This window comes from Pezoporus flaviventris, unplaced genomic scaffold (assembly GCF_033815535.1).
Source record: "Pezoporus flaviventris isolate CSIRO_AGI_PZ_B2104156 unplaced genomic scaffold, CSIRO_AGI_Pfla_v1 ptg000066l, whole genome shotgun sequence".
Classification (NCBI taxonomy): Eukaryota; Metazoa; Chordata; class Aves; order Psittaciformes; family Psittacidae; genus Pezoporus; species Pezoporus flaviventris.
In genome coordinates, this window is record NW_026892614.1 from 5039931 (window position 1) to 5054976 (window position 15046).

Sequence of the window (15046 nt, forward strand, 5' to 3'; positions counted from 1 at the left end):
AGTGCAAGCCTGAGTGGTTCACACTGATAAAATCACTGTCTTGAGGGGTGTGGAGGAGGATTTCTTGTTTTCTGGTCTCTGCTGCAAGAAATACTTTTACATGAGTCATAAGATAAAAAGGCATAATAGCACTGAGAACAGGGACTGGACTGCAGCAGTTGTCCCACTCCCTCAAACTACACACTCAAGTTATTCATGTTACTATTAGAAATGTCAAATTATGTATTTCAATGTGCTGACACCCTAAAGAATTTTCAGCTTGGCAAATATGCCAGGCGGGGAAATGTGGGACAGAAGGGTTTTCTTGGCATAAATTAAAGAATGATTGATTACTATAACTTCCCCTTTTCCCCAAACCAGAGGCGGCTGTTTTCAAATGTGGAAATCGAACCAAAGTAATCCTGGGTTAACATGATTGTTCAAACTGCGTAGCCCAAGTGAAAGGGTGTCTCAGTGACAGGGATGGTAGTAATCCACCTGCACGGCCAAGTTGCACATGTGAGTATTAATAACTGCAGTGATTATGGTATAATACTGGTATGTCGATAATTATGAATAATATTGATAATGAGAAATAATCAAGTAAGAGCTGATGAGATTTTTATACACTTGTAAATACATGAATTGCATTGCCATTAAGAACCCACTTTCTAAGTGTACTAATCAATAGCTAATCAAAACAGCTGGGAAATGTTTGGAAATGAATATGTAGGATGGCTAATGGCGTATTTTAAATGGTGGCTTAAGAGCTTTAAGCTTTCTGCAGAGTTACTGTACTCAGGCACGTCATTTTTTCTGGAGTGCTTTAATGATGCCTCAGGCCTGTAAATACAGAAATGGATAATGAACACTAGCAAGGTTTCTTTGGATGGGTTTCTTGCATCTAGGGTAAAAGAGGGCTAACCTCTATCTTAGATCCTCCTGGAACAAGTCAGCAAATGCTGGCAGCATCCTTTGGAAATGGTAAAATTGCCTGGCCTACTGCCTTCTGCCAGATAATGCTACTTAGTTTTAGTGTGTCATACATGAAACCAACCCCAACAATTGAAATCTTACAGTAATATCCAAGCCTGAGCAAGAGGGACGGAAGACGCCTATGTGACAGAATTTCTATGCCAATGGGAGAAAGATCTTAATAAATATTGTTCTACCTCATGATAAGACACCATTTGGATACTAGCGATAGTCAAGAGATCTCATTTGTGTTGACACTAATCCATTCAGTACAAAACACATTGTAAAAGGCCCCTGGTAGAGTTCATAGAATAACCAGGTCCTATTAACAAGCCTATGCTGCCTGCCTGCTGTGTGCCTTCACACAAAGTGGAGTGGCAAATATGCTCTTGCTGTTACTGAACCAGGAGTACAGGATGGTACCTACAAAGGCATCCATCCTCTTTGTAACCTGCAAATCCAGATATTCTACTTTACAGTTCTGCAGTCCCATGGTGTTGCCATATATCCACAAAGGACTGTAGCCATATGCCTTACAGAAGGGAGGTCTGTCATGGTCCAGTCAAGGCTTTCTCTGTGTTGGCTGTTTCTAGTTGTCTCTCGGCAGGTATGTATCCTGTGGTTCCTGGCTCCTTGCTCTCCTGCTTATCTGGTTCTCCCCCTCTTATATTTTCCTCAGCTCTGCTTCTATTCTAGCTCATTTTTACTAGCCCTTTGCCTTCTCCAGTCTAACCTTACTATGCATGTTAAGTGAATTATTTTCAGCTGGCACCCGTAGGGGGGCACTCTTAGAAGTGGCCTCATTGCTCTGCCTTCCCTCTTGCCCTTTCCACATCTTTCTATGTTGATCCTGCAGATCAACAGCATTGCTACAGTGCAAGCATTCTCCCCAGTTATCTGTGAATTAGTGAAAACAGATTAAAAGCTAGCCTGCAGCTATGGCTATCAAGGCTGTACAGACAGGTTTCTGTCACACCTGAAGTTACTTCTGAGAACCATATCTGATGGGGATGCCTGTCACTTCTCTTTCTTTGGAGGGAAACCAGAGCACTTTCTGCAGTGAGAAGGCTCAGTCCAGCAGAGTTACCAAGGTAGATTTTGTGCTACACATAGGAGCTTTCAAAACTGGGCATTAGTTTTGGCTAGGCAAGCCTGGCTTCATCCATCTGTGACAAGATTTTGTACTAAACGATTTAATATATTTCTGCAGCTACAGCATGCACTTTTATCTGAAAGCAAACTTTTTACTTATTTGCTTTTAATTATTTATGGTAATGAAATAGCACCCATATCTTAAAATTTTCCACAAAAAATAATACTCTTGTAGTTCAGATCTGTGGCCAAGAAAGAAAACACAGTTCCCCACTGTTGCTTATAATGTTTATTTGTTTTTAACTTCAAAACACAGGTGATTTTCTTAAAACAAATAAAGTAATGGGGGAAATGAAAGTGGTCCCTTTGTAACTTTCCCAAGAGACACATCTGGAAAAGCATGCTTTTGCAAAAAAAACCCCATGTTTTAGCACACTCAGAGAGGGAGATTCCAGGAAGTCATAAATAGCAGTGAGGTTAGCAACTAATGTTGTTGGTTTGTTTGTTGTTTTTCTTTTTGTGGGTTTTTTTTCCCTTCCTTTTTCCCTTGTTTAGCTTGCAAACAGCACTAAATGAATCCACAATTTCCACAGCTAAAGAACAGACATTTTTACAGAAGTCTATTGAGTGTGTTAATTTCCAAAATGGGGAATTATGAAGATACACCACCTCCCCTTGATTCTGTAAAATAAACTTGATGGAATAATTGGCTATTATAACATCTTGCTACAGATATAAGCCTACATCTTAGCTATTTAAATCAGTATGGTTAATTGTCACTTAGTTACATTTACCTAAAAGTCATTTTTTACCCACAGGCAGGTACAAAATCTTTCTTTAGGAGTAGCAGTGAAGTGCGGGATTATATTTTGTAAATAGCTCTGGTGCCATACTTCAGCAGTACTCTTAAAAACTTTGTGTGATTTTCAGTTTCATTGCTTGTACAACATCTCTTGCTCCACCTTAACAGTCTGGTAAAAAAAGCAACCACTTTGGAGGCAGATCAGTAAAATTAAAGGCCAGCTTTTCTGACTCCAAATGCTACAGCCAGGCCATGCTCACTGGGAAGGCCAGGGAAGATGGAAATAATACTGCAGACCAACAAGATAGTTATTTTCATACTTAGGTAGCAATTTCAGTTATTTTTGCTCGCTTATGCCTGATTTCTGCAAGTCAGTTTTCCTTTTTTCCTTTTCCTGCACACTGGAAACAAATAAATGTTTCTGGCACTAAGTAAGCTGCAGCACATTGCAATGTGCTTCATGGCATTTTGTACCTACATACAAGAAAATATCATTTTACTGCCTGATTTGCTTGAGTTGTATAGTCATCAGTGCTATCGCAAGGAACAGACAGACTGGGAATTAGGAAATCATTCTAGCACGGGTCTGAGGAGGGTCTTCCTGAACATAAAGTGGATGCGTGTGTGAAGTGGCTGCAAAACTTACAGTCTATCACATTCAATATCAGGGTTATTAGATGGTGTATCGAAAATACCAATATCCACCTCCCTGTTTGCTGGAGGTGGGGTGTTGGTTGGACTTCCCACCCCAGAATCAGGGCTTGGTGCCGGGTGCATTTCTCCTGCATACTTCTCTTCTTTCTGGGAGGGCTCTTGTTGTTTCTGCTTGAGGTTTTTGAAACGTTTGAGCTTCACAGGGTCCTTGACTTCCTTGGCACAATGGAACAAGATGAAAATGTCCCTCCGAAATTTGGAGCTCATTCCAAAGTAGATAATGGGATTGTAGAAACTGGCAGACTTAGCAAACAAACTGGCAAGGATGCTGGTAAGGTTGGGCACAGGGTAACCATAGGCAGACCATATAGAGATGACAGCATATGGTGACCATGCAATAATGAAGGCTGTGCAAATCACAATAGAAACCTAAAAAACAGAAGAAAAGCAGTCTTAAATCTGTTCTGGAAGACTACATCAGGGAGGCGATACACTGGGAATAATAGCTTGGAGGCTTGGCTGGAAGGGAAATGTTCAGATCGCCCTGAATGCACGGCTCGCAGCAGAATACAGGCAAGCAAAAGGTTGGATTTGATGGAGCCAGGCAGACATAGAAGCTGTATATAAAATTTTGGCATGGTGATGTGCTTAAGCAATGTGTCATCTAATAAAATGAAAATAATTACAGTCCCCTCCTTGTTTATATGAATTCAGAAGGTTTTGGGTAGACTAATGTCAATGAAAAGTAAATTGAAAGCTCCACTGTAACTTCTGTGTGTGCTCGGAAGTATTGCAGCTTCTGACAGAAAAGAACATACGCCGAACCAAATTTTTGTTTTGGTCTGTATAACTCACTCCAATTATATTTAGATTATTTTTCACATGATGTAGCACCAATATGAGCCAAGTGACAGGGTAGTTTTCAACAAACCTCATATTCTTCACTGAGTTCAGATTCTGTTGCTAGAGACTATAGAGAAATGCAATGCAGCTGTTTTGGTTTTTTGCCCTTTCCTGTTCCGAGAGCAATTTTTGGAAAGATAGATTTCACTGAAAAAAATCCCACCCTACATGAAACCCAAACTCACCCTGGTGACGTCCCGCTCTACTCTCCTCTGTCTGTCTGTAGGATCAGCCAGTCCTGTTAATGCATGGCTTAGCTTGACAGTATTTATAATTGACACATATGAGAAGACCATGACAGTGACAGGTAGGAAAAAACAGCAGATAAAAATGGAGACGATGTAGGACTTGTAGATCGTAGAGAAGTTGGCTTTTGCCCAGTCTATCTCACATGTGCCATACATTCGATCTGGAAAGAAAAAAATAAGTTGGCTAGCATTTTCAGAACTTTCATCTGCTTTTAAGTGATTAATTTATCAGTTCAAATGCTGTATTTTTTGTCTTTTAAGCACTAAAGAATGAACTGAACTTCATGATTTAATGGGCTGTGACATAATTTCCTACATAAACAATTTTTCAAGACCAGCAAGACTGTAAGTAGTTTTAATGCCTGTTATTGTTCTGTCCAGTTTAGTATTCCAGTGTAAATACATAATGTACAAACTGTTTCCGGATGGGAAATTGTGACATAACTAGAAAACAAAAAAGGTAATAATTTAGTAGGTTTGATATACTTGTGTGTTATCTACTCTTACTTGTCATAATCTTCTACATAGTAACTTCCTAACATAAGCACCGTAATAGCATAACAAGCACTTGGGAAGGCACAATAAGCCAAATGTAAAAAGTCACTACTTACATAGCAATGCAGGAAACCAAAATATTGAAGGGCTTTTAATAGAAACAAAAAAGCGATGAAATCTATGAGAGCCATGAAAGCAAGTTGCTACAGTTAATGATAAAGCTTACTGGAAAATGAAACATTACGAATACTTAGAAAGATATGAGACCTTTTAGCAAATGGGAAGCGTACAGTTCTGCAACTACAAAGGAACTGCAGGCTTTTAGCAAAGAAATTGGGCATACTGGAGGATCTGTAGCTAGTGGGATTTACAAAAGACACTAGCTGATCAGGTAGGTCAGGGAAAGGAAGTGGGAGTAAGGTGCAGTCTCTGCTTAAATACTTTCATGGCTTCTTTAGATCCTCTAATGTGTTTGCAGATGTCTCCTGATAGAAAACTTTGGTTCAATAGCATTAGAGGTTTTCTATAGATTGTGAATTGTTAATTTTTCAAGTGGAAAAAACTGTTTGGTGTTTTTTTTCAGACAGCTATCGCAGCAAATGGAATTACAAATAAATGAAGCATGAACCAAAATTATGTAAGTCGAGTATTAACAAGTCCTGGAGATATGAGAAATCACTGACACCCAGGGATAATTCTGAAGAAAAGAAAACCCCACCACCTTATAGAATCCCTTAATTCCTCACAGGTGATAGGTTTAGACAGGATGAATTAAAGCAGCAAAAGATTAAAATCTTTTTTATGATTCTCATCAAAAAGAGCTTGGTATTTTTATCGCCAAAAGCTGTAGGTGCTGCTGGCTGGATGTGCTCAGTAACAGAAATAGATTTTCGTCTCCTTTGCTTTTTTTTTCATCAGTAGACCTCAATATAAAAAAAGATAACTGTAAAATCTGGCTTAATTCCAGGTTTCTGGTTTCCAAAGCTTTTTGACTGAAAACAGCCTCCAGAGGACATGAAGAGAAAATCCTGCAGATTTTCCATGAGCCAGAATTTGCAGCTCTGTTTTCTCCCTCTGCAGGGATACTGGCAAATGGCATTTCCAAAAATCAGTGAGATCCTTGTCTGCCTGCACCCGCTGCCTGCTGCTGGACTTACCATTGCTCAGCACCCACATGCTCTCTGTGCAATGAGTTTAGCATCAGCCCAGGCACCTGAAACTGCTATGATTGGTAGGGAAAAATGTTGCTAGAATTAGTCTTGAAGACCACTGTCAAGGAATTGAACACAAAGTACGAACAGGATCCATGGGAGTAGTTAGATACCCTGATAAGGCAATGATGCCCAAGAAGTCCTTGGCTGTAGTGTAAAACAAAAAGGGCATATTAGAAATCCTGAAATGCTTCAACAAATGAAGAGCTATGAGATTAATGTAAAAAGAAAACACAGATTGATAGAAGATGCGCAAAAAATGTTCTGTCCAACACCCCAAAATTTGACATATCCATAATGCAAAAGCATATATGTAACATAAATAACATAATAAATATCTAATAAACTGATTTGGTTTCAAACAAAACATCCATTGAGCCTAATATCCTGATAACATTTTAGTTTGGTTAGGATTAATGATTTAGACAATTAATTATAGAAATACATGCTTTTCTCACACCCATACTTCAAGAGTCTTGAGATGCCTCAAACCTTCATGTTTGATAAGAGGGTGTATTCACATAGCTGCTTTAATAAGTCTTTGCAGATTTCATGACTTCTCAAAGGATGCAGGTGCCTGCAGGATCCAAGCATGTAACTACTGAACAGTTGGAGAATTTCATTCACAAGATTTAAGTTGTTAGGACTCCTGTATCACTACCATTTGTTCCTAGATATTTGTTTTCTTGAAGTTTTTGAGCCTTAATGTGAAGCAATTTCTCCAACTTTTTCTTGTGAAGAAATTTTCTGGTGTGGCAATATGTCTTAGCCATTGAATTACTGCAGTGGTCACTATTAAAAATTTTTCCTTCCCCCCACCTTCTTTATTGCTATGGCCTTATCTTGCACCCTAATCATTTCTTGGACTGACAGACTTTCTGACGTATTTTTCTTCTGCTGTTTTGTTATGATTTTTGTATTTTCAACAAGTAGTTCCAACAGACCTTTCTGACTTGTCTTACTACAGTTTCAAGTTTAACTTGCTGGAACCTGTGTTCTTTTCTAGTTTCCTGATCTTGACAGTTTTTGAAGGATGTCTTGTGATAGTTTCCTTTATCTCATTGCTTTACCATGCCAAATATTTCTGGCCTCTCTTTTTTTTTTTTTTCCCCCAGGTAATATGCGCTTGCTCCAAGTATTTCCTGTAATATCTTTAAAGAAAAAAATAAATCTCTTTATAGCTGATACCAAAGCAGGCAACACTGTGCACACATGTCGTGCATGATGAATGATTCTCTCAGTTCCACTGACAGTTGGTCTGGTTTATCACAAACAGCAAGAAAGGTAAGAATCTTTGTGCAGTTAAATGGACAGGTGCTGAATAGTTACAACTGAAAGATACCTGTTACCTGTGTAACTGCCCCAGCCAAGTAATGGAGCTCCTGACCAGAAGAAAGCTGCTACCCAAATGAGAACCAGAGACACCGTCATGCTGCTGTTGCTGATGCAGTGACCTGCAATGGCATGATTTTGTTAGAAAATAGTATTTAGAAAGGCAAATATATCTCAGAAATCTAAATGCTATCCTATACCAACAGCTAATAAGGGAAATCCAGCCATTTAAAAATAAGAAAAAAAATTAAAATAATACATATTCATAAGAAAGGCTTAAACTTGAAGGTATCTGTCAGGCTAGATCTCAAGCCCCTTTGTGAACGCTGGAAGTGAATGGCTTTAAAGCAGGAGACAATATGCTTTTTGTGCAGTGCAGAATTAGCAAATTCTACATCAGACTTATGTTTTGCCATTTTGTAAAAAGCAGAAAACACTTGTATGTTAAATTTTACATAGAAACAAACAAGGTAGGTCTAAATTCAGAGGATTTTCTTTTGCCTGTTGAAAAGATAAAATATGATGCTCAGACTAGATGCTCAGACCACGTTAGCCACTTGTGCTGGTTTTGCCTGGGGTGGAATTAATTCTCTTCTTAGTGGCTAGCATGAGTCTATGTTTGCGATTTGTGCTAGAAACAGCGCTGATAACTAAGAGATCTTTTGTTGAGCAGTGCTTACACAGACTTGAGGCCTTTTCTGTTCCTCACCCCACTCCACCAGTGAGTGAGTAATCTGGGGGTGCACAAGAATTTGGGAGGGAACACAGCCGGGACAGCTAACCCGAACGCAAAGGGGATATTCCATACCACAGAACATCATGCTCAGCATATGAACTGGGGGAGTTGGCCGGTAGCCACCGATCATTGCTCAGGAATGGGCTGGGCATTGGTCAGTGTGTGGTTGAGCAATTGTATGGTGCATCACTTGTGTTTCTTGTTGTTTATTGCTCTCTCTCTCTCTTTCCTATTATTATTATTAAACTGTTCAATCTCAACCCATGAGTTTTGCCTTCTTTCGATTCTCCTCATCCTACCGGAGGAGAGGTGGGTGTTGTGAGCAAATGGCTGCATGATACTGAGTTGCTGGCTGAGATTAAGCTAGAATATCATTTGGTACACAATATTTAACCTGTCCTACTCTTGTCATACATAGTGGTCATTTCATTGGTTATGTGTGAAATACTTATGCATTGTAGAATCATAGAATGGTTATGGATGGAAAGGGCCTCAAGATCATCTAGTTCCAACCCCCTTCACATGGGCAGGGATGCCTCACACTACATATCGCCCAAGGCTCTGTCCAACTTGGCCTTAAACACTGCCAAGGATGAAGCATTTACCACTTCGTTCCTCAACATTTCTGTAAAGTTATACTGGTTAGTGACATGTGGGGATGGAAGGTTGCTACAAAAGCTGGAGGCAAGATGTACAGACTGAAAGTTCCCAGCACCATTTGAAGCAGTCCATGATGCCTACTGTGCACAAATCTTGGTAAAACACCCTGAAGACTGAAAATGTTTGCATGTGTAGCACCCCCCTGAACCAAGGATCTTATCAATAAGTGGAAACTTCTTCCCCAAAAAAATCATCTCATTGAAGATGAAATTAATTGCTTACAGTAAGATCCAGACAATGATCACTTAGAAGTTAGGTTGCATTTTGAAGACTACAGAGGGTCAGCAGGATGTGTGGTTTCCTTTAGCACAAGGGTGGATTTAGCCGATGGTGACCAAAGTGTAGTAATAATTTGGCTCTTACTGGGGTTGATTCTGAAGGATTCAATGCAAACAAACATATTTGTAATGTAAATGACTGTATTATGTTCTGATTTCCAATGCAGGCAATTTGTATTTGCTATATCCTGTAAGTGAAAGAAACACAGATTTACACAAGGCACAAAGCAGAACTGGGCCTGCCAGTTACTCCTGGCAGGTTATTCCTTACTTTTCTCAGGATGGCAGCCCTTGATGTAGCGAGTCACACTGATTACTGTAAGGGTATTAATGCTAGCAAGGCCAAACAGAAGGGTCAGGAAGCCATCAATCTGAAAAACAAAGCAGAGCAGGATGTTCTCTTACTGCAGAGAGAGGAAAATGAAAAGAACTACAGGGATTGCTCCTGTCATTTTCATGTTAATGCCCTTGAAAGTTTTTTCAGAAACCCAGCTAGCAGGAAAATATGAAATGTCAGGTGCTGTTATCATCTATAGGATTAGTGAGCAAGTGAATGTTCAAAAATTATATAAGTGCTCTGTCATGTACATAAAATAAACAAGCAAATGCACCCTTACATCTATATGCTTCCCTGAAATGACTTGCCAAGTGAAGGAGAAAAAGGTTGAACTGAAAGCAAGAAAAGCCCTGAACAGGCAAAAAGGTACTGGATGCAGCTGTCCCATGTAGGCAAAACAAACATGCAAGCTGAACTCATGAAACCTAAGCCACAGAGGAAAGAACAGAGGAGGTAATGGGCTTGGCTGAGCGAAAGAAGCTTTTTAAATAACTAAATAAAACCATCCAAAGCTGAATCATCCCAATAGATTGAGTCTCAATGTTGGTGCTACTGCTTGGCTCCTATATGTTAAGCCCGATCTCCATCGCTTCTGACTGACAGAGGCAGAGCTGTACAGCTACGTAGGCTCCCACTGACATCAGTATCTCAGTGATAGATGCACAGGATAGTTACAACTCTGCTAGCCTCACTTATGGGTATAGGAAGGAAATTGCTGCTGACTCTAGTGGAGACGGTGTAGCCATCTGCTAAGGAGCACTGTACGACTGGGAAATGATCCAGGCAAAACGCTGAAGGCAGTCCTTTATTTCTTTTGAAAGCTTGCGATGTGATACATCAAACCAGCCAGAGCAGCGGAGCACTTGGAGGTGCCAGTTTTACACCGAGGGAAGCAGGAATATTAAGCAAGCATCTCTGGACTGTAACTTGGCATTCAAGCAGTAAAATTATCAGCAAAATGGCACATCATTATTCTACAGGAACAACCTCTGTGTTTGTGTGAATGGGCACAACTCCCACAGAATTCAGTTTATCCCAGCACTGAATCTGGGGCTTTAATCCAGGCTTAAAGCTGAGACCATGGCAGATTGTATAAATTAAATTGGGTGAAGGGTTAGGAATGGGTCGCTTCGTCATTTCTTTCACTGGTGGCTGTTTTTTCACTACCAATGCTCTTACCTTGACTCTATACACTTCTTAATGTCAACTTTTACCAACTGACCACATTTTAAATTTGTGCCAAAAAAAGTGCTACTACAGCAATCTACATCCACCCGTGCTCCACTTATTTGCAGTCAGCTGATGCTTTGGGTGTAAATGCAAACATTTTTACACCAGAAAAAACGACTTCCTTGGATGTCTCAGCTACTTGCTAGAAGCTGCACTTGGCTAAATTTGGCCTGATGTGTGCTGTGGAGATGGATTGGTGAAATACCTGCATTTCATTAGCCTTATTGATGCAAACAGCTGCCACTTTTCCATTTGCTCCAACAACAATGTTTCATAGATGAGGAAAACAGTGAGGCCAAGGAGAAGCCAGGCTGCATAAGCTTAAGCAATTCCATTAGTTAGATGAGATTAGAAAGGAAGCAGTATTTCAGCAATTATGCAAATGAACAGTTTGAAATTAAGTCTAAAGAGCTATGAGGCTGAACACTGAAGAAGTAGGACAAGCTTCTCAGTGTGTCTCATAGCCCTCCTATAAACCCCACATTTTTTCTCATACTCAGTGGTGTATCACCTGCAGATGTGACCAGTATTTTTCCAGCCCCCTTCCCTGATGTCAGACCAAAGAGAAACAATTATATTGTGATCAGTTCAAAGAGCCCTTGAGCACACTTACAAGGGAGGAAAGTGCGTCTAAAAGTACACTCTTGCCCTTTACCATTTGAGATGAAACTCTGCCACCATAAGAAAAACAAGCCAAAATGTTTTCTTTTGAGTGGTACCTTGCTAAAAAAAAAAAAAAGAAAAAGAAGAAAAAGAAGCAGTTTTACCTAAGTCAACACCAAGCCATTGTCAGTGCCACGTCTTGTTTATGTAGTATTTCATAACAGCATTTCAGCAGACCAACATAGTGTTTCTGCTTCTACTAGTGTGGGGCTCTCATCAGAGATTGACCAGGGCCATATGGTTAGCAAGTGGATGAAGTGGCAGCAGTCTGCTGGGGACAGCTTTGCTACCTGTCCCTGTGCTAAGCACAGGCTCAGTGGTTTAGGGACAGCTGATGGGGTGAAATGAAAAGGAGGAGAGGGAAATCTGGGGATGACAAGAGTGTTAGTATGAAATAAATAAAGGAAGTAAATGAGGTGTCTCCCAGGCTGTAGAACAGCCCACACAGAGGCCATGGCATCTGAAACATTGAAACATGAGAACGTATCCAACAGGGTTAGTGCTGCTTTGGGAGCAGGATCCTCAAACCGGTATCATCACTGCCAGACTCCTATCAGCGATGGGTTAGCTCTTGAGCCTACTTATGCATGTGCCATTTCCCAGCAAGTCTATCAATTCTGCAGTACATTTATACTGGTCTCACTTAGACATATGTCTTCAGAAAAAAATGAGGGATCTTACTCTAGCTGTAGCCAACCTACTTCGAGCATACACCTACTGGATACAGAAGCAAGATCTCTGCTGCTTTTTCTGCTCCTGAACAGACAACACTCACTGTAGCTAGCAACCAAAGTGACTATTTGGAACCCAAAGTAGTTAGCAACAGAAAAAAATTGCTTTAGCATAGTTCTGACTTCTATAGGCATAGATATTAATATATGTAGGTAACAAAAATGTATTCTCAGTCTTCTGCATCTTTAAAGATATTGGAATGATAGCCAAGGAAATCCTAGAATAGTAGATAACATTTAATTACTTTGGAAGATTGATTCATTTCCTCTTCCTGATTCTGGTTTTCCTTTTCTTTTATCCTACCCTCCTTCCCCCCTCCATCCAGCTCTTTCCTTCCACAGGCATAATATTTCCTCCATTTTTGTGTAATGCAATTTTGGCCTTCCTATTGTTAATTACAATCAACAGTGTTAATTGGCAATAGTGAATTCCGTCATAAACACAAAATTGGTTCTGTGGTAATTTTGATCCACCAGCTTTTCTTTTTATACATTAAGAAACAGGAGTAGATTAGCAGTTTTAAAAGCTTTTCTGTCAGCACTATGCCAGTATTGCTCCCTTGGCTATATAGATACTCACAGAACTCACTCATTATCTTTATGTTGCCTGGAAGCTAAGATACAACTGAAGAAAAGATTTTTTATTCTGCTTCGTACTTGAGCCCGATTTTAAATCTTGCTAATGTTCTTGGTGTACTATTTACGACCCACAATACGTAAAGTTTCCACTGCATGCAAATTCATTTCTTAAGCTTCGCTTCAACACAGGGAGAGTCAGGAATCCCCAGTGCACCATCAAATTTTTAGCTATGAGCTTGGGTGTTCCGCATTTTTACTACAGTTAATACTTATGTATCCCTACTGACTACATAAGAGTTGTCTTCATTTAAAGCAGACAGAGTAAAATATAACCTATTGTTCTTATTATTGGATTGATCAAGGTTTAATGGCACAAAAGCACGTTGCCAAAATAGCTACGACATTTCAATTCAGGTTGAAGCACTGATCTCACCAGCCAGAAAGGATGCATCGCTCCCTCCTCTGGCCAATTGGTGAATCTGTTACAATTTCCTGAAGTCCTTTTGTTTCCCTTCAGAACCACAACGTCCTGTTTTTCTCTTCTATAAAATAAGTGATAATGTGTATGTAAAGAAAAAGCGAAACTCTAAACAGGGATTATTTAAACTCATCACAATAAATTCTCTCAGAATATTTCTTTGAATACAGATCAGATTATTCCAAGATCATAATGGAAATAGGTACTGGCAATAAACCTCCTTCAACCTCAATACACAAAAAATTGCTTAAATCAATCTTTAAGAAATACACTTGGAAAAACAATTGTGGGTACCTTTGAATAGAGTATGCTTTAAAATTTAACACGTTCTTAAAGTTTGCAGTAATATTGCACTCAAATCTGATGACAACATACTTCTGCCATCCTCCAATATATCAATATGTCAGACTATAGTAACTCTTCTGTTAAATGGAAGAACTACCAAGATTTGCAATCAAAGTCAGTCTTCACACTACTTAAAGTGTGAAGTAATATTCCTAAAGCACTCAAAGTTTTCCTTAAGATTTTGCTCATGTGTCATTGCTCTGCTATGGTTGCATTCTGCCTTTTAAGATGTCCCAGCAGGCTTCGAGGGTAGCTCCTCTTAGAGGTGATGGCATTAACCCAAGCCATTATAGGTCTCTGACACAGATGGCTCTTCATTTCCTAATAAACAGTGAGAACTGATATGCTTCAGGATTAGTTTAAAACATTAAGTGAGGGCATCAGACACTCACTATTTTGCATTCACCAAATGACTAAACCTTTCTGTTGGTGGCATATATTTTAAAGATAAGAAGAACATGAATGCAGCGTTTACACTATACAATTATGTGCACAGATACGTAATGATAGTAACTATATCTAAATGTACATTTACTGCCAGCTATTAATATATACAGGTTTTTTCTTTAGTAATGTTAGGAAATCCAGGAAAATGTATTTGTTTGCTTGTAGTTATTTTAGTTTACTTGCAGTTATTTTAGGTTTATATATTGGGTTAATTGAATGGAATTCAATGTGTACTTACTTTGGGCTGACTTTTAGCTATTAGAGTTGTAGCCCTCTCAGGTCACAATTTATACTCATAGTAGAACATGCCCTTATCAATCACCATGGTTATGAATGTAACAACTCCACCAAGTGCACATAATTTAAGAAATAGATAGAAATTTCTTTCAGAATTTCCTTACATAGCCTCATTAGATTATGATCTTACTTCAAGTACCCCAAGCAGGTGCTTGGGAGCACCTGCTTTCTAGCTCTGGGTTGGTACTATGGGACCATGGAAGGTTTTAGGTCTCTCCAGCCCACCCATACAGAATGAACTGGGCGAAAGTAACCAACCATGTAGCTCATACCACTCAATGATCCAGATACGGTGGAAAGATTCCCATCTTCAGGTTAAATGCTGTATTGCCATTGTCTTTCTGTAAATTACTGCACAGGGAAATTCAGACACACTAGATGGGAAACTCTAGCATTGCCCTCTGGGAACACCCATGCTATGCTTTGTAAAACACTTTTCAGTGTGCCAAACTGAGCCAAAACTTCCCTTCATTTGGGTGATGTTAATTCAGAGCTTACTTATTTATTGCTAGCAGCCCCATTAATATAAAGACAGACAAAAGAAGAAAACAGCCTCATAGTCACCTGTCTCATA

General features: G+C 39.5%; 1 protein-coding gene across 1 annotated transcript in view; it reads right to left on the reverse strand.

Moving 5' to 3' along the window:
- Positions 1-3237: 3237 nt before the first annotated feature.
- LOC133278671 (opsin-5-like) overlaps positions 3238-15046 on the reverse strand; it is a 29699-nt gene continuing 17890 nt past the window's right edge. The window contains exons 3-6 of the mRNA XM_061471758.1: positions 9637-9736; positions 7709-7813; positions 4591-4814; positions 3238-3931 (exon numbers count right to left, since the gene is read on the reverse strand). Of these exons, the coding sequence (XP_061327742.1) occupies positions 3491-3931; positions 4591-4814; positions 7709-7813; positions 9637-9736 (870 nt within the window). The 3' untranslated portion in view covers positions 3238-3490. The remainder of the gene's footprint in view (positions 3932-4590; positions 4815-7708; positions 7814-9636; positions 9737-15046) is intronic.